This window comes from Juglans microcarpa x Juglans regia, chromosome 5D, assembly GCF_004785595.1.
Source record: "Juglans microcarpa x Juglans regia isolate MS1-56 chromosome 5D, Jm3101_v1.0, whole genome shotgun sequence".
Taxonomy (NCBI): Eukaryota; Viridiplantae; Streptophyta; class Magnoliopsida; order Fagales; family Juglandaceae; genus Juglans; species Juglans microcarpa x Juglans regia.
In genome coordinates, this window is record NC_054602.1 from 5,298,742 (window position 1) to 5,317,777 (window position 19,036).

The 19,036-nt window shown below is 37.5% G+C and overlaps 5 protein-coding genes across 8 annotated transcripts; 3 read left to right on the top strand and 2 right to left on the bottom strand.

Annotated features, from left to right (window-relative positions):
• Positions 1-474: 474 nt before the first annotated feature.
• On the top strand, positions 475-1,983 carry LOC121266323 (CBS domain-containing protein CBSX5-like). The gene is made up of 2 exons (XM_041170116.1): positions 475-927; positions 1,043-1,983. Exons 1-2 carry the CDS (start codon positions 590-592, stop codon positions 1,860-1,862), a joined length of 1,158 nt encoding a protein of 385 aa, XP_041026050.1. The 5' UTR covers positions 475-589; the 3' UTR covers positions 1,863-1,983.
• Positions 1,984-2,827: 844 nt separating this feature from the next.
• On the bottom strand, positions 2,828-6,038 carry LOC121266322. Its single transcript, XM_041170115.1, has 3 exons — positions 4,003-6,038; positions 3,695-3,785; positions 2,828-3,224 (listed from the first exon to the last, which is right to left on the bottom strand). The coding sequence occupies exons 1-3, from the start codon at positions 5,944-5,946 to the stop codon at positions 3,034-3,036; spliced, it is 2,226 nt and encodes a 741-aa protein (XP_041026049.1). The 5' UTR covers positions 5,947-6,038; the 3' UTR covers positions 2,828-3,033.
• Positions 6,039-8,389: 2,351 nt separating this feature from the next.
• On the top strand, positions 8,390-12,896 carry LOC121266326 (E3 ubiquitin-protein ligase AIRP2-like). 2 transcript variants are annotated; one of them, XM_041170119.1, is made up of 5 exons: positions 8,390-8,897; positions 9,927-10,083; positions 10,177-10,243; positions 10,347-10,581; positions 12,392-12,896. In XM_041170119.1, exons 1-5 carry the CDS (start codon positions 8,818-8,820, stop codon positions 12,600-12,602), a joined length of 750 nt encoding a protein of 249 aa, XP_041026053.1. In that variant the 5' UTR covers positions 8,390-8,817; the 3' UTR covers positions 12,603-12,896. The 2 variants fall into 2 exon arrangements, with proteins under 2 accessions (XP_041026053.1, XP_041026054.1); XM_041170120.1 differs by having other exon boundaries at positions 8,395-8,897; positions 9,933-10,083.
• Positions 12,897-13,414: 518 nt separating this feature from the next.
• LOC121266325 (sphingolipid delta(4)-desaturase DES1-like) lies at positions 13,415-16,058 on the top strand. The gene is made up of 2 exons (XM_041170118.1): positions 13,415-13,733; positions 15,022-16,058. The coding sequence occupies exons 1-2, from the start codon at positions 13,575-13,577 to the stop codon at positions 15,838-15,840; spliced, it is 978 nt and encodes a 325-aa protein (XP_041026052.1). The 5' UTR covers positions 13,415-13,574; the 3' UTR covers positions 15,841-16,058.
• Positions 16,059-16,173: 115 nt separating this feature from the next.
• On the bottom strand, positions 16,174-18,965 carry LOC121266328 (tetraspanin-19-like). 3 transcript variants are annotated; one of them, XM_041170121.1, is made up of 6 exons: positions 18,625-18,965; positions 17,930-18,029; positions 17,531-17,611; positions 17,276-17,380; positions 16,585-16,718; positions 16,174-16,399 (listed from the first exon to the last, which is right to left on the bottom strand). In XM_041170121.1, exons 1-6 carry the CDS (start codon positions 18,780-18,782, stop codon positions 16,297-16,299), a joined length of 681 nt encoding a protein of 226 aa, XP_041026055.1. In that variant the 5' UTR covers positions 18,783-18,965; the 3' UTR covers positions 16,174-16,296. The 3 variants fall into 3 exon arrangements, with proteins under 3 accessions (XP_041026055.1, XP_041026057.1, XP_041026056.1); XM_041170123.1 differs by having other exon boundaries at positions 16,575-16,718; positions 18,625-18,964; XM_041170122.1 differs by having other exon boundaries at positions 16,527-16,718; positions 18,625-18,960.
• Between the last annotated feature and the right edge of the window lie 71 nt (positions 18,966-19,036).

Below are 19,036 nucleotides of genomic sequence, written 5' to 3' on the forward strand. Positions count from 1 at the left end.
CTTATTTTAAAACATAATCATATAAAAAATTGTAAAAAGAATTAGAGAAATATTTTAGTCACAAAAAAATTACACAATAATAATCTTACAAATTAACATGATTTGATGTGATTTATCATATTATAAAATTATTTTTTTTATTATAAAATAAATTTAATAGATCACATAAAATTATGTTAATTTATAAATTTATTTTTATAAATCTATCTGCGTCATTTCTTAAAAAATCATACTCTAACCAAAATGGCTTGCTGTACGTACCCCAGTTGCATATGGAAGTACGCAATTAATCCTACTTTCTCCGGCACCTTTTAGCTTAGAATTAGCTGTCTTCGAGACCCGTACGCACCTAACCGGAAAACGTTGGGCGCCGCTCCACTACACGGTCCTTGATGAGCATCGTACTGTACGGTGTGACCGTGGTGACCGGCTATTCCCTGTAAGGACCTTCTATATATATCAGATGCCAGCATCAATGCTTCAATAAAAATAGGCTGTCCTCTCCATCTCCATAACCATCTCTCCAGAAACTTCTGCGTTTTCACCGTCCAGCTCTTCGAGCTCTCTCTTTTGAGCTTCTTGTTTGTGCATGGCAGTGAGCATATTTTCCCGGAAGGTATTCGATCTATGTCTTGGAAAGCCTGCCCTTAGGAGCCTTTCTGTTTCCGCGACAGTCGGTGACGCCCTGTCGGTCCTGAAGAGGCTCGGCGAGAGCTATTTGAGCTTGTGGAGCTGTGACCACGACAAGTCTTCGAGGATCTCCGATGATTGCCGATGCGTAGGCAAGGTTTGCATGGTAGACATAATCTGTTTCCTCTGCAAAGAAGAGAACCTAAGGTCCCCAGCCGCCGCGCTTCAGTCGTCGCTCTCGGTTCTGATTACCAAGACTCCTACTGGGATCGTTAGGCATTTGGAGTCCCACGCAAGGTTTGTTACCCATGATTCCCATCCTCAAATATCCCATCTTTTTCTTTAGACAGTTGTGGGAGATTTGGTGTCTGCTATATGACTAATTTGATTTTTTCTTATGATAAATGTGCAGCTTAGTGGAGGCTATAGATCTCATACTTGAAGGAGCACAGAATCTTGTGATACCAATACCAAGTCAAAGCCGGAGGAAGAAGCTCCTGCAGAAGCCCTCCTCCAAGTCCACCCTCCACAACAATCGGGAATACTGCTGGCTCACCCAAGAAGACATAATACGCTACCTCCTCAACTCCATTGGTCTTTTCTGCCCCACCCCCATCAACCCCATCAACACCCTTAATGTAATCGACCCAAAAAACATCCTCGCCGTCCAGTACGACGACCCTGCATTGGCTGCATTGCCCCTCATCTCCCAGTCCCTCGTCAACCACACCTCTGTTGCCATCGTCGACCTAGACGGCAAGCTGATCGGCGAAATCTCGCCGTTCACGCTCAATTCTTGCGACGAGTCTGTCTCGGCGGCGATCGCAACTCTCTCGGCGGGTGATCTAATGGCATATATAGACTGTGGTGGTCCACCAGAGGACCTAGTGCAGCTGGTGAAAGACCGACTGGAAGCGCAAAACTTAGAAGCGGCTTTGGAACTAATGGAAGAGGAATCGACAATCACATCATTGTCGCTGTGCTCGTCTTCGTCGGATGAAGAGTCTGGGTCGGGGAGGAGTAAGTCAGGAGGGTCGTATTCGGCGAGGTTGGTTAGGAGGTCAGAAGCAATCGTGTGCTACCCATGGAACTCATTGGTGGCGGTGATGATTCAGGCACTCGCGCATCGCGTGAGTTATGTGTGGGTTGTTGAAGAGGATGGGAGTTTGTCTGGGATTGTTACCTTTGCAGCCATGTTGAAAGTTTTCCGGGAACGTTTGAACTCGTTATAAGAAATAACTCAGATGATGAGAGCTCACAAGTCAAAACTGCAAGATCACCATAGTAGAGTTTGACAAAGAATCTGAATCCACAATGTTCTCTGCTATAATCGAACATTTGAAGTTTGAATAAGGTTGTGCTCTAATAACAACAATAAGCTTTATTCCTGAATTAAAACAAAGTTACAAATGGTATTCCACAAATAACGAGTTGTGCCGAGTCCGAGTCCCTACTCCTTAGACTTGGACTTAAAAAGTGCAAAACGGAGTCGGTTTCGAGAAATATTAGGCAGGGATAAGTAACAAAATGGAGCTTCAATCGGGCCATAAGGTGATATTATTCATTCAAAAAGTGCCCGCTTAACATCTCCTTCGACAAACCATCTAACATCATAGCACAATTATCTGCCACGAGATACTTATCAGGAAGATGTGGTCTTCAACGTGTATACGTGACAAGCAATCGCGATTAAAGAACATCAAATCTGATTTACCAGTCATCCCTTTGTGTTATTACATTGGATCACGCTTTTTATTTTTTATTTTTTAAAAAAATTTTTATCTGGACACTGCATTGGGATCTAATCCTCTACAAAACTACCATAGACCTTGACCTTGTGCTTGTAAGTTGTCAGGCAAACAATAAATAAACCGCCTACGCAAACATTATAATGCAAGCTGAAGTTGCTGCTCGTCAATTGTAAAATAATATACACGCTTTGGAATGCAAATGGATGCAGCCGCGGGGCAATTCAGCTATGAACCCTACGCTTAAGAGAGCAGCCGGCTGATATAAACTGACCCAAACAAAAACTTCATTCCTACCAAGTTTGATCAGCGACACTACAAGCTTTGCGATAATATATCATCCACCGTTTCCAGTGAACTTACACAGAATGGAAAAGCATTGGTTGGGAATGAGAAAAATAAGGTATGGATCCAGTGAAATCAATAGCTCGAGTGAGCAGACACTGAGCAAGAAAAACGGGTTTCTTTCATATTATTACATCAAAGCTATTCATAATACGAAAAAAAAAAAAAAAGGATATAAGAGGCTATCCATCATGCATTTTGCACCCTAATGGTGGAGAAGGGACAAAACTGGGAAAAGAGAGACCAACTGTTGATAATAAATCTAAACACAGAGTGATGCAACAAAGAGCAATATGAGCTGATTCTTTCGTCAAAAGTGCCTAAAATTGAGTTCAGATACACATGTTGATAGGGCTTCTCTTACTTGGAGATTGTCGGAGTCCATGTGGAGTGCATCTTCATATAGCCTCTTTGCCTGCTGCAGTAATTTCACTTTCTCTTTACTATTACGTGGGCGTAAGCGAGATCTTTGCTGCAAAGCCACACCCCATCTGAACAAAGCTGAAACTCGCAAAATGAATTAAATGAGAATCTCACACTTGGTCAAAATGATGTCTGAATTAAAAATTGGAATGGCAAAAATAAGCTCTGTGCTTCTCTCTACTGCATGATTTCATGTATCATCCGGCAAAAAATGAATGCTCTATGCTTTCACTTCAAAGCATTTTTATGAAAGCAGAATTATGAAAATGCAGCCAAGTATGAAGATACAAAACCCATCCATTCAACTGTTAGACTTGTGTGCAAGTTTTACCCTGGTACGTTGTCTCATTTGTAGTTCAAGGCATTGCATAGTTGTTATCATTGTCATGCAACACATCTATTTCATAATCTTTACAGTACCAACACTGTATGATGACAATAGATTCTGTCTATGCCAGTATATGCAGAATTTGCAATTGAACCATGTAGATGCAACTGAAATAAATATTCACATCACGAACCCAGTTTGACTGGCAACCAAAACTTACCATCAGGTGCATAAACATTGCCTTTGGACATCATAGCATCAAATTTATCAATTGCAGCCAAGAATACTTCATCGGCCTCAAAAGCAGCTTCCTGAAAAGATTTATTTCAGAATTAAAATCCAGCAGCACACTTTAAAGTTTAAATTGATAGTGCATATCAAATCAAAATGTAACCAAAACCAACCTAACAATGTAGTAATGAAAACTTATGTCAGGTTAGGAAATATATTTCTCTAACTTCCACACCTCATTCAGCTGACAATATGAGGACTCCAAAACTCGAGTTTATACTAAAGAAGAATGCCTACCGGTCCAATATCCGCAATCAATTGAGCACGGAAGGAGAGAGCAAGACCCCAGTTGTATAGGGCTCTTACATCATTCCCATCAATAGATAATGCCAATCTATATTTTCTTCCTGCCTCCACGAGAAGTTCTTCACACTCTTCACACACATTAACAAGGACAGATGCAATTTCATCCTTGCCAGTGATTTGATCACCTAATCCCTTGAGTACTCCATTTCGCTTCTCAATAGGAAAAGGACCACCCCCCAAAAGGAGAGCTCTCAACTCACGACTCATCTTCAATTTTAATTCCCCATGAAGAAGATAGGTGTTGCCTAATTGGCCCACAGCCAACAAACTCACGGGCTTCATAGCTATGGCTTTGGAGAGTAACTTGGCAGACCTGTACAATATGATCTCAGCACACTCCTTATCACGTCTACTCCTTATATACTCTTTTGCTTGTTTCAGAAGCTCATTAGCTTCTGTAAAATACCTATCAAAGACCACATCATCAGAAACCTTTGGAGATGAAAAGGAATCAACCTCACTCTCATTTGAGGACAGCTGGTCAGCCATATGAGAATCGTATTCATGATTCAAAATTTCTTCTCTAGATTGGAACCTGTATGTCTCATCGTCATTCATTTCACTGTCGAGAGAAGTTCGGTAAGCTCCATTGGATTTCTTGAGCATCTGTTGTTGAACAAAGGATGCTTCAGTTCCCAAACGTTTCGTCCTAACTCTAAACTCCTCGGAGTTAAACTTATTGTGGGATTCCCACATCTCGGTTCTGTTATCATGGCCCATCTTCAAAGAGAAAGTTTGATTATTTGTAAATCGCAAACTGTTATTCCGGTAACTATACTCTTCACTTTCAATAAATCTTTTACCACTGCCACCAATCTCCCCTTCATTCATTTTCCCCACCTTTGAGTCAATTTTTATTCGTCTACTACCATTCTCAACAAAAGCTGATGAATCTTGAGACACACCCAACTTCCCATTTCCTTTATTACCATCAACTAAATTGAAATCACTTTCTTCAACTGCAGAAGTAGATACATTCACTCGATTTTGATCGTTTACCAATCTCTCTACGGTCTGTCGCTTAATGTTATCTTTCACTTTATTAGGCTTGGAACCAACCGAGTTCTCCCCAAAGAAACTTCCAACAGACTGCAAGAACTCCAACCCAACTTCACCAAGCTCTTTCTTCCTTCTGCTTGGCTTCTGGTTCTCCACCAACAAAACATTAGAGTTCCCCGCGTTATCTATTGAAGCCTTGGCGATGTTTCTTGCCTTCGAAGCCGATGAACTAAGCGATTCAATTTCATTTACATAACTTTCCAAATCACTTACTGTGATTTCATTATTATCAATAGCTTTTTGTATATCATTCTTTAAATTATTAACCTTGACATCAAACCCGTAAAAAAAATCCACCAAGTTACTCGATTTATCAGTATAAACCGTATAAATCTCCTCTTTTACCCTTTTCTTACCACCATTTTCACTCACCTCACTGAATTTTCCGGCACGAATAAACCCAAACGAAAAACCAATAGCAAAAACCAAAATTGAAGCTGGAAACATAACAGTCGAAGAGACTCTAACTCTAGAAATGGCTAGGGCGCACACAAGCCCCAAAAGGAACACGAATATGTGCTTTCTATCTTCAACTTTAACGGAAACCAGAAAGTTTCGAAATTGATCCGACTCACCATCGCATTCCGAGTCGCCGAAGATTCTAAACTCGTCCCACCCGCCGTAATTCGCTGAGCCAGAAGCACAACTAGCTCTTACAGAGATGCTCTTGTGGGCCACGTGAAGACATTTTCGGCGGGAAAAACGAAGACTTTCTCGGCTTCCTCTCGAAAATAACGGAAAATCAAAGAGAAAAACTGAGGGTGCAAATTGAGGATTCGAATAACTGATGGGAATCGCGAAAATTTGGGTTTCCATTTGGGAATCGATCGGAAACGAAAATGTCGCACGGACAGGCTCACCTCTTACCGCTGCAACACCAGAGCAGGTGGACAATCCAGGCTTATTTACAGGTCCAGCTATGAACCGGGGTCATTAAATTTGAGCTAAGGGCTGAGAATCAAGGCTGTGGGAGCCTCATTGACGGCCCAATTTCAGTAGGCCGAGAACTCAAACCAAGCCTGCCCAAAGTCCAGGCTGGGCTCAGACCGTTGGAACCCAGTGGCGATTTCTATACCCAACCCAAAAGTTTGTAAAATGATTTTTTTTTTAAATATGGTTAGTTGAATGATACTAATTAGTAAGGTGGGTGAATGTGATTAATTATTTTTATTTCAATATGTCATTGATATATATATTTTAGGAGCGGGTAAGGATTGCCGGCTGAGTTGGAGAGCATCATTTTTGTTACCTAACCCATACCATGCTCGCCGGGTTTCCGGCCCCACCTACTATCTTTTCCCACTTATCTTTAATCCTTCCACAATTACAAACCAGAAATTAGAATAATCTTCGCTTCAGATTCATTGAATCCCACCTTCTTCCTTTAAAACACGAGAAATGATACGTGTGTAACTGCTATTCATTTTTTTTAAAACTAAATAAATATATAATTTACGTAAAAAAATTAATTTTTTAAGAATATATTTTATTATTTTTTAAAATAAATATACGATATTTATATAATTTATAACTTATCTAATATTATTCAATTTTCAGTAAAAAGATTCAATAAAATTCATATATATATATATATATATATATAACATATAGTTGTGTAAGATTCTGTCCTGCACAAAATCAGTTTAGGTGATGTCTGTTGGCCGTTCAGACAACAATTTTTTTGGGAAAAATCATTCGTAGACTTTGGAATTATAATTATATATGATTGCCTCACACTCAATAATTACCAATGATAAAAGCAATTAGAGATGTTAAAACAGGATTTTGCAATTATGAATGAGTAAATGAATGTTGTAGGAGTATCTACCATCTTATCTTATATTAAAAATAAATTGTAAATAATTTATAAATTATAAAAAAATTATGATTGAGCATATACATGACATAAAGTATTTAATTATTATTTTTTCCTTTACTTTTATTTACGCTTTTTTTTTTTTTTTTTGGTGGAGTGGGGTGCAAATATCTAAGCAAAAGATTTGATATTTATTATTTTGTGGGTCTCTGTTATAGGTTTCCAGTGGGCTTGCTAGGTGATTGATGTATTACATGCTGGTACCTCATACGTCTTTTGTATGTAAATTTGGAATATGAAAAAGTGTTCACACCTGATTGGCTATTTGTCAATCTCAAACGACATTATACATGCATGTGATGTGGCAAATGGCAATGTACATCGGAATAAAAAAAAGGGAGCAGAAAAAACTCAAAAAGAGATTGACGTGCATGCATAAAATTTGACACCATGATATCATAATGACGGTTTTATCCTCCAAAGAAACAGAAACTCTTGGAAATTCCATACCATTCTGTCGATCTGTGAAAAAATATTTTTATTTTATTTTTTTATTCGGGAAGAATCTACCAAAAATTCATTGATTTGGATTCAGAAATGAGTTGAAATGGCTTGAAATAGGTTGAGATGGTTTGTGAATAGTATAATAAAAGTTAAATTATTTATTATATTTTATGTGGAAATTTGATAAAATTTTTTTGAGATTTGAAAAAATTGAATTGTTTATTATATTTTGTGTGAAAATTTAGAAAAGATGTAATGATGAGATGAGATGAGTTGAGATAGATTTTAAATGCAAACGAGGCCTAAATTGTATCACACAACATGATGGTATTCATCCACAGTCATCAGTCCCGTAGTTTATTTACTAAAATAGTTATTCTATTTTTAAATCGGCATGTAAAATGCACTTCATATTATTTAAATGATAAAATTTAATTTGAAAATTTTAAATTTGAAAATTTATTATATTAAATCAAATTTCAACACGTAAATACTTTATTAAATAATTCTATACATTGGCTTGAAAATAAATTTTTTCTTATGAAAAATATTTGGGGATGAATTTCCCTCTACATAAATGGATGCAAGACATTAATTAAAATCTGATAATAATTGAAATAATTTTAATAACCATTAATTGGTGTTAATACAAAAACAGATAAAGTTAATATTTGAATTTATAATTTATTTAAGTAAAATGGAAATAGATGGATGAAGTGAGCTACAATATTTATATTTTTTATTGTTTTTTGCACAATACTAAATACAAACAAATTTAGTTGATAATTAAGCATACATATTCAAGTCATTGTCGTAAATAAAATGGAATGACGGGGGCAAACTGCAAAGTGTATCGAAGGGGATGGTGTGATGATCATCACTATCGGACTGCGTGGAGCGAAAGCAACCGAAAGAGAAGGAAAAAGTGGCAGACAAAAAACACACCAGAGAGAGAGAGAGAGAGTGGATAAGGGCGTCACGGGGCTCGCCATTTCGTGCATCTCTTTGAAGCTCGCAATTTTATTTATTGTAATTGCTCTCTATTGAGGCTCCACGACATCCGTCCAGGTTCCACGTGTCCTCTCTCTCTCTCTCCCCCGTCTTCGCTTTCAAGAACAGAATGGAATAGAACTATAGAAGCCACGGACCGCAAAACACTGAAAAGGAATTCCTCCAGAGACGACTCTGTGTGTGTGTGTGTGTGAGACAGAGACAGAGACAGAGACACTGAGATAGATAGAGACTCGGGGGGGTTTTGGGGCTCAAATTAGGGTTTTTGGTTTTGAGAATCGGTTCTGATTCTGGGTTTTTTCTCCCCCCCCCCCCCCCCCCCCCCCCTCACACATCGTGAGTGAAAAAAAGTCCAGATGTATATTGCTTCTATGAGAAAATCATTCAAGGACTCTCTCAAAGTTCTTGAAGCTGACATTCAGCACGCCAATACTCTGTAAGTTCATGAGGGTCTCTCTAAATTTGGTTTCTTTGTCCTTTTTTCTTGTAAAAAGTCTCATTTTTGTCATTTTTAAAAAAAAAATTGAATATGCATGCCATCGGTTTGAATTTGTTAGGTGCGTCGTATGAAATGTGAATTTAATGTTCTTGGGTTTTCTGGTTCTTACATTTAATTTTTTTATTTTTTAACAACTACTTAGCGTGTATATTAAAAAAAAATGTGATTTTCTAATGGATTTGAATCTTACAGGCCAAACTCTCTCTCTCTCTGAAACACTTCGGTGGAGAGGAGTTAGCCTACTTTTTTAATTCCCCACATGCAAGTTTGGTTCCTTTTTCGCTTGAGTTGGGTTTTCGATTTTTTTTTTTTCTTTTTAATTTCCCACCATATGTTGCTCAGAAGTCCGAACCGTAGCTTGGTGTTATCTCAATTTTTTAGTTGGTAAGACACCCATCCAAAGAAAAAAAGGTTGGTAAGATGATGCTAAGGATAACACTTCTTTTGTGATATTGAACCACATTTTTTGCTCTCTCTCTCTCTCTCTCTCTCTGTTTTTTTCTTTTTTTTTTTGGGGGAGGGGTTTAATGATGCCAAACATCGAAGCTTTTATATTTATGTCTTCACATTTTCTTTATCTTGATAACATGCGTTTGTAAGCCCATGTGGCCAATGGGTTCCACCAGTTTGGGGAGCTGTATCATTGATCTTGATGTGCTTAAATTATTAAATGAGTCAGGTTACGGATTGTATTGTCCAAACTCCAATGTTTCAATAATTCCATTTTCATGTTTTTGTAATGATTGAATGGGCATTTATCTACATAATTGGGTGTTTAAAAATGATTAATCTAAGTTGTAGAAAGTGGGAAGCTGAAAATTTTAATGGCATGTTATTTGGAATTGAAATGCTCGATACGTCTCACTTGGGTGCCTCATGAGTTTCTAATGTTTGTGATGACGTTGCTAGCTTAAACTGATCATCCATTTTCATCTTTCTATTTAAATTCTTATCCTGCAATGCAAGATGCAGTGCGTCAGATTTTCCAAGGGAGTATGATGGTGCCTGCCTTCAGATGAGGATGTCATATAGTCCGGCAGCACACCTGTTCCTCTTTCTGGTCCAATGGACAGACTGCCACCTTGCAGGAGCCCTTGGACTGCTAAGAATCCTCATTTACAAGGTTGCACTTGTGTTCCTTTAAATGGGATTTATGCCTTTGCTCATTGTCCAATCATGGAGATGGCTGACCTCCGCACTTTGCCTTATGCTTCAGGTTTATGTGGATGGCACAACCACCATGTCCACTCATGAAAGAAAAGCAAGTATAAGGGAGTTCTATGGTAACTTCTGGAGTCAGCATATTTCAAATTCGGGTTTGGAGTCATTAGCTTGCCTAATTTATTCCCTATTATCTTTCTAATCTGTGATTCTTGTTGGGATCAGCGGTCATTTATCCCTCGTTACTGCAACTTCAAAGAGGTGTTACTGATACAGAAGATAAAAAGCAGAAGGCAGTTTGTGTGGAGAGGTATCGAAGAAGAGATGATGGGGAATATAGACAGTTCTCAGATGTAGACGATGAAAGAGAGGAAGAATGTGGAATATGCATGGAAATGAATAGTAAGATTGTATTGCCCAACTGCAATCATGCCATGTGCTTGAAATGTTACCGTGAATGGTACCTCCAAGTTTCTCTCTATCTCTCAAGATACTTTTTCCTTGGTTCTTGAACTCAAAACGTTCCACAATTTATTTAATCTTGGTCTTGGGTAAATAGTTAGTAGATAATACTTGCTATGTGATAATTAGTATATAATATTTAGTACCTGCAAATGAAGTTAATTAAGGATGCACTGGACAATTCATGGACTTGGGATCGTTTTTTTATTATTATTAATTTTGTATCTAATACTAGATAATCAGGTCCAGCAAGCCCCTTCTTCATTGATTGATTGCCCCATTTGGAGTGATATACTTGTACCTAAATGTTTGGTGGAAAAGACAATTGAGTAATTCAAGTAAATGATCAACCACGATCAGGACTCGTTGTGGTGAAGTCTTAACAACTTAAACAGTTACAAGCAATATAAGTCTGTCTTGGATTGAGGTATATGTGCATATGCATTAATGCACTCTGTGAACATTGGGTTGTCACTGGATTATGTTAATGAGATAGATGTACCTGTGCATGAATATGAATATACAGAAACATCATTTTTTTTTTTCAATTGGTGCATATGAATATGCAAGATCATAAACATTATGTGCATATTAATTGTGAATGGGGTGGGCCTGTTGTTTTTCTTTCTGCCAATAAAAATTGAAGCCGTGATCTGTGTTTTTATTTTTATTATTCTGTTTCCTGATATTGGAAAGATTATGCCTATGATGTATTAGGTTTGAATGTGGGATGCTTGGAGTAATTCATTGAAGTGTGCTAATTATATATATATATATATATATATATATATATATAGAGAGAGAGAGAGAGAGCGGAAGGGAATGTGAAAAATCTAACTCGTACAAGGTTTAGTGCATTTCATGGTGCTGTGCTACTCTATTGACTTAGTTCCTTGATTCAAAGGATAGTAGCCCATTCCACCTGTCATCTACTTTCCCCATGCCTTAATAATACTAATTCCCCATCTCCATCTTTGGCTGTCTCAAGACATCTGTACATTGCCAAAACTTCAAAGCTTAAATTTTACAATTTTCCACAATCTCCGGTTCATTGCATTTAATAGCAGAGTATGCGAGATTCCGATAGGAAGCATTTGGAATTTGGTTTCTTAAATTTCTTTTTTTTAGGTATTTTAGGGACTGAATTTAGGATTATCAGCATAAAATTGATATTTGACTTTTACTTCGTTGACTGTGCCATCTGAAGATACAATCCAGTAGTCCTGAATTTTGTGAATTGTCAAGCATCGCGTGCAACCATGTGTGAATTCTGAATTTGAAATGAAAAGGGAAGGAAATATATGTTGCAATGGAGGTCCCCGCACAATTTAGCTTGTCAAATGTAATGGTTAAATGATCGCTAGGGCTCTAGCATCTTGTCACAGAAGCTTCTTGTTCCTGATGAAATGATCTTGTCAATTTAGATGTCTGGCTTATTATGTTTTTATTTTATCTTCAGACAATTCGTTTTTACTTAGATTGTCTGTCTCACATACGATTTTTTTTCTTAAACACGTTAGACTGGAAGGAACAAAATCATAATAACTTGTTTATGTGAACTAACCATGTTGGCGCTGGAATGCTGCATTTTGATATTGAGTTCCTTTGCAGGTTGCAGTTAGTTTCTTGTTTGTGTATAGCTCTTGTCGTTTATGTGGTTGTAATGCATTTCTTTGGTTGTCTACCTGTATTCTATATTGGCTTTTGAGTAATCTAGCTCATTTTCTGTTGGTCCATGCTATAAACATTTGTTTGTTTATTATGCAATCAATCTAAATAAGAGTAACGATCTGTTGCATTTAATGCAGGCGATCACGGTCGCAGTCATGTCCCTTTTGTCGTGACAGTCTTAAGAGAGTGAACTCGTGTGATCTCTGGGTATTCACCGACAGCAAGGATGTAGTCGACTTGGCAACGGTAACGAGGGAGAATCTTAGGAGGCTTTTCATGTATATAGATAAGTTACCGTTGATTGTGCCCGATACTCTTTTTGATACTTATGATTCTCACCTAAGGTGATGAGTATAAAAAAAAAAAAAAAAGCAAGCCCACTTTCCCTTGTGGTCTCTAAATGAACAGGTGTCCCTTTCTTCTTGGTTTCATAAGGACCATAATTTATTCGGCAAATTTAGATCAGCTGAAATTGCAGTGCTTTCTTCCCGCTTCTGATCAGAAGAACCCAGCCTGAATTATGATGGGCTGGTGCGTGAAGTTTGAGAGTCTTCTAATTTGGAGGGTTCATCGATTGTATTTAAGAACCATTTGTATATGTCTGTACAGCTTGAAGCTTGCTTATAAAGAAGCATTTGAAAATGTCTTTTCTTGTTGGATGGCTTTCGTTGTTACACCGATGAGCTTCCTGTTCTTTTCTTCATGGCTTGCTTTGCATGTAATTTTGCAAGCGAGCTTCAAGGTGAATGCCTTTTTTCAAACATCGGGATAAAAATGATAAATCACATATTAATTAGATTGAGTTGTTTTTTATGCCGAAGCATTACGTGCGTTTACATGGAATGCTGAGCTATTATTGGCCTTTTCTTCTGTTTTTTTATGGCTTCTCATTAGGACAACCTGTCAAGCCTGCAGTGACTTATTTAGAAAAAAACTTATGTTATTGATAATTTTGTAATTATTTATTATTCTCTATTTATTTGTCCATCATTTAGCGATATCAATGTATGTTAAATGAAACATTTAATTTTTTCTTTATATTATTAAATATTTGGTAAAATAGGGCTCTTAAAAAAAAATACACATACATAAATAATATACAAGGAAACAATGGATATGTTATTAGCTGTCGCCAGAAAGCCACTAATCCGTTAAGCTGTACGACCCACGTGAATGGCCAATGGGGTCCAAACGAAACGCTCCTCTATGGATTCTTGTCCGCACGGTCGCAGCCTCACAGCTCATTCATTCGGATTCACCTTCAAATTTTTGAACTTGCAAAACAAGTAAGCGTGAGGAGGAGAGGGGAAGAGAGAAGAAATGGGGCGCAAAGGGGAAGACCGAGCGGAAGGGGTAATGGCTGCAGACTTCTTCTGGTCGTACACGGACGAGCCCCACGCTACTAGGCGCCGCCAGATTCTCTCTCGGTACCCTCAGATCAAGGATCTCTTTGGCCCCGATCCCTGGGCTTTCCTCAAGGTTCTCTTACTCTTCCTGTCTGTTGTCTGTTTGTGTCTGTATCGCTCTGTGCGTATATTCTGTTTAAATGTGATTTACGCGGTTGTTGGATGCTTCTTGATAACTTTCTTTTTCTTTTCTTTTTCCTTTTATGAGATAGATGCTTCTTGATCTTTGGATGTCGGTTAAGGATTGCATTTTCTTGAAATGACTTGTGCGGTTTGGCCGGTGTTGTTTCTTAACCGCTGTCTTTTAAGTCCACTTTTTCCCCCTTAATAGAGAAACTCAAATTGAACTTTCTTGGTTTTGTTACTTATGCCATTATGTCAATGCAGGGTTGTGCTTGTTTGGATTATATTTAAAGGTTTCTGCATTCTTCACGATTGGCGAAGCACTTTTAATATTTGTTCCTAATGTTTGATGACTTCTCAGGAATCCGCATTTTTTTGTAATTGTAAATTTGGATCTGATTTCGTTAAATTCTATTCTAAGTCTCACATTTCCAGCATTAAACTTCCTGTTAAAAATTTATGTTTGGTGAGGTCCGTTTGCTGATATAAACTGATTAATTATGGATTCTAAATCAGCTATCTATGTAATCTTCCAGATTCGATAACACAGTTAATGCATACTGGCATCTTCTGTTGATTTGCTCTCCTATCAATGAATTTGAATGACACCTGTTTGTATTTCATATTCAATTTTGAAGTACAAAAAGCAATTTCGTGATACGATTAGAATGCATTATTCCTGCTGGGGTAGGGGTAAATTTTTCCACCTTTACCTCTGTTGGTTGGGCCGAATTCCGGGGTCATGCTGCTCAACCCTATGATATTGACAGTGTTACCTTTGTATTCATCAAAGTCTAGTTTCATGCCTTTGAGGCTGTGTAGAAATTCCAAAAGCTACTTGTCCATATTTGAAATTAAACGACATTCTTTCCTATGAACAATCTTCTAAACCCCTGTGGGTATGCAGCAAGAAACATGAAGTAGCAAAATTATTGGCAATTGTTGGAGATGAATATGCTCTCATGTGTTGTCTTTCGCCACTGGATATCAAGATTTTCCCAGTTTGCTTTTAAGGGAATTTCAAATTATGAGAAACTATTATTAAAAGCAACTATGAAGAATATCATGACTGTGTTTTGGAAACCTAGTTTTCTTTCTGGTGAAGGACAGTTTTCTGCCTGTCCTAATTTCATTATTTTTGCAGTGGTAATTTGATGTGGCGACTGTTCTGCACTATAGTATTTCAGTTATTGATATTAACGATTCTGTTTCATGTCCTTGTAACTGTGGTGCTGTAGGTTTCCACAGCAGTTCTCCTTCAGCTATGTACTGCTACTTTGCTCCATGATGCTGGTTGGCTGAAGATACTCATCATAGCCTACTTCTTCGGATCTTTTCTCAACCATAACCTTTTCTTAGCCATCCATGAACTCAGCCACAATCTTGCCTTCTCAACTCCAGTCTATAACCGTTGGCTTGGGATTTTTGCCAACCTCCCTATTGGTGTACCCATGTCTGTCACGTTTCAAAAATATCACCTTGAACATCATCGCTTCCAAGGAGTAGATGGTATTGATATGGACATTCCAAGCCACACTGAAGCCCATCTTGTGACAAATGTTGTCACTAAAAGCATATGGGTCGTCTTCCAACTCTTCTTCTATGCTCTCCGGCCTCTCTTTCTGAAACCAAAACCTCCTGGTTATTGGGAGTTCATCAATTTATTTATTCAGATAGCCCTTGATGCAGCCATGGTTTACTTTTGGGGCTGCAAATCTTTTGCCTACTTGATTCTTTCCACATTCGTTGGGGGTGGATTGCACCCAATGGCTGGTCACTTCATTTCAGAACATTATGTTTTCAAGCCTGACCAGGAGACATATTCTTACTATGGCCCCCTGAATCTTATGACATGGAGTGTGGGATACCACAACGAGCACCATGATTTCCCTAGAATTTCTGGGAGCAAGCTCCACAAGGTGAAAGAGATTGCACCAGAGTATTATGAGGATTTAGAGTCATATAAATCTTGGAGCCAGGTTATATACATGTACATTATGGACCGAGCAGTGGGTCCATTCAGCCGAATGAAGAGGAAGGCAAATAAATCTGAATAGGTGTGTTTAATCTATACTACTGGTTCGGTTTTTTTTTTTTTGGGTTATTCCCTGGATTTGTAATGGTTATTGCCAGAATTAGCTATTATTTGTATCATTTTTGTGGAATGATATAGTTTTACGATGAAAAGATTGAGTCATTTTTTTTATTCATTTACAATGCAGAAGTCCTGATTTACTGATTTATGTGCCAATTAGTGGATCATATTTATACTTTATTCTCTCTCTCTCTCTCTCTAACACTCACAACTACACGTTTCACTAACTTGAAAGATTTTACTGAAAATAACTTGTTCGGACTCTAGCAGAAAGAAAATAAGCAAGCATCAGCAATAAGAACAATAGCATAACATGAATGTGTTACTCATGCATAGTTACAGACATTTATAAAAGCCCTGGAGGGCGCACATACAATCAATTTTTCATACTCGCTTATAGCAGAGTCTCCACTAGCTTTCATAAATTCCTCCTAAACATCAACTCCTCAGCAAATACGACACTGACAGTTGCATCTCTCATATGTGAACAACATTTGACACTGCTCCCTTCACTTGTTTGCCTGAGAAGGACAACAAACGAGACAATATAAAAGAAAACATAAGCCAAGAAAATCCTAAAACCTCGTTGAGAAAACAAAACTAAAAAAAGTGAGCTATGGATTATGGAAGTTGAGAAAGAAAACTAACATTCCAGGTGCTACTATTATTGGTGGCAAAGTGCGGGTCGGATATAACTTTAACATACGGTGGCGGTTGGACTTTGTTATTTACGAGCGGAAGCCTCTCGGGAGCATAATCCTCGTCAGTATCATAGTTATAATAGGATCCCTGATTTGTCCCAAGAGTTCTCAGAGCCACGGCCAGCAGAACTGAAAGTCCCTGCAGGTGAAGAACATGTACACAGGTCTAAGGAAAAAAAATTTTGAACCAGTTGACATGAAAATGGCACACGAAAAAAAGTCTCAAAATGCATGTTGGTTTCACATTTGCCTTTAAACGTCTACATAAAAAGCCTGGTTGAATAGGTCTCCTGCTTTTGCTTTTGCTGATAGCACTAAGAAATCAAATAATGCAGTAAGACTCGGCTTTTTTTCTTAAGAACTTAAATTAATGCTCCAACCCAACTTCCATTCGACTCAGATTGCAGATTCGATCAAAATCATTGGTTAAGATAACTGATCCGATCAATTTTGGTTTAAGAGTTCATTAATACTTTCACCCAAGCTCAAAGTCAGCATGTCAGAAAACTCACTAACTTAACTGATTTATACAGACAAAGTTATCAGAAAATTCTCATCCCAACACATAATAGAACAAATTAATCTCAAATTTTTTTAATTAAAATGGAATGATAGCAGTGATCCAAATTCCTTTCCCTAACATTTTTGCTGCAGCTTCTTGTTAGTATGCAAATTGAAAGAACAAGTTAATGTTACCTGTGTTAAGGTGAACAGCAAGCCTATCCATTGGAAAATATCAAAGTTTGACTTCACAAAATCTTCAAAATCATGTAACCTCCCAGTTGGATCCTCTGGCAAATCCTGATATAGTGTATCATAGCATTTCAAGATAAGAGACAAATTTTCGCATGTTAAATTTGGAAAAAAAGAGGCCGAGAATATATTATATATATATATATATATGGAAAGAGAATATGGAAAGAAGTAGGATAGAAATGAAGATAAAATCACCTTTTCCCAGTCAGAATTCAGGAGCATGTCTGCTGTCATTGCAATCTCCAATAGGAGAAGCAAACTGATGATCACCACATACTTTGTTCATTTAAGGCGAGCAATATTGAAGATACACGAGCCATAGACACGTATTTCAAATTTTCAATTTTCAATGCTTGTGAGTAGCATGAGTGCAGCAAACGATGGAATTTTTAAAAAAATATATATATATTTTTAAATGTTCCTGAACACTCGGAAAAGAGAGAAGACTGCTAGTATATTGTTCTAAATCTAATATCAGAAAAAGAGTTCAGAAAGTATACACATATATATGATGTTTTCAGGAACAGGGACCCATTGACATCCACTTCAAAAACATGCTATCATCTGCAAAGGATATGAAGTTTAGAAGGATACAAAAGAAAGGCAACAACCATTGGCACTATCGGCAGCAATGTGGCCTAGACAAGCTATTGCACCCAAGGCAACACCCATTCCAAGAAAACTGTATATGAACCTGCAATTTCAACAGGATATACGTTTTCAGTAGTCAAAATGTATTGAACAAATTTGTCTTTCTGAGCATAAGTTTACCAAAATATTGATCAGGTTTCATGTTATTTAACCACGGAATGAAGGGAGGGAAAACAAATCTTTTTTTGATAGGTAATCAAAGATATTATATTCATAAAGCCCAGGTATACAGAAAGTATACATGAAGAACGCCTAGCTAGAGGTTACAATAGAAAGAAGAAGGTCATTGACACTTAGTGCCTTACAAATTATGGCCCCCGCCCATAAGAACAATGACTTAAAAAAGAAAACTTTTAGCTCATCGATTGTTCTCTCTTGATCTTCAAAACTTCTAGCATTTCGAATATGATCATTATGGGGGTGATAATGAAGCTTCAAAGGAGCAAACAGAGTGTACTGCTGTGCTCTTTCTAATATAAATACCCGTAAATTTCTTCTTCGAAAACATGGCTAAAGCAAGAACGGACGGGGGATGACTTATTTAGTTTCAAGTAAATAAAAAGGTACTATTTCTCTATTTTTTGAAGAATGAGTAGACGGGGAAAGAACTCTACAATGACAAAGAGCAGGTACCTTACCATGGACCAGTAGAACTATAATCAACATATGATGAATCTCTCTGCCAAACTCTAATCATCCAACAACTATACAGAATCATCGCAATCCCAATAATACCCATAACGGAATTCGCAAGTTTGAGCAATGACCGTAGGCAAGTCTTGGCAATTCTTCCCATTTTTTACAAACCCAGGAAAATTTTCAGGCACTCGGAGAAAGAGAGGAACACACAGTAGTTAAGAGTTTACAACCAACCCTCGCGTCATACAAATTTAGCCCACTCAATATATGAAAAACAGACAAAAGACAAAACTCTTTTTTTTTTTTTTTTTTTTCTTCTTTCTCGACAAGTAAAGCATTTATAGATAAATACACAAGTTTGGTAGGGTGGGGTTTCTTGATCATAAATTTTAAGAAACGAACATATTGTTT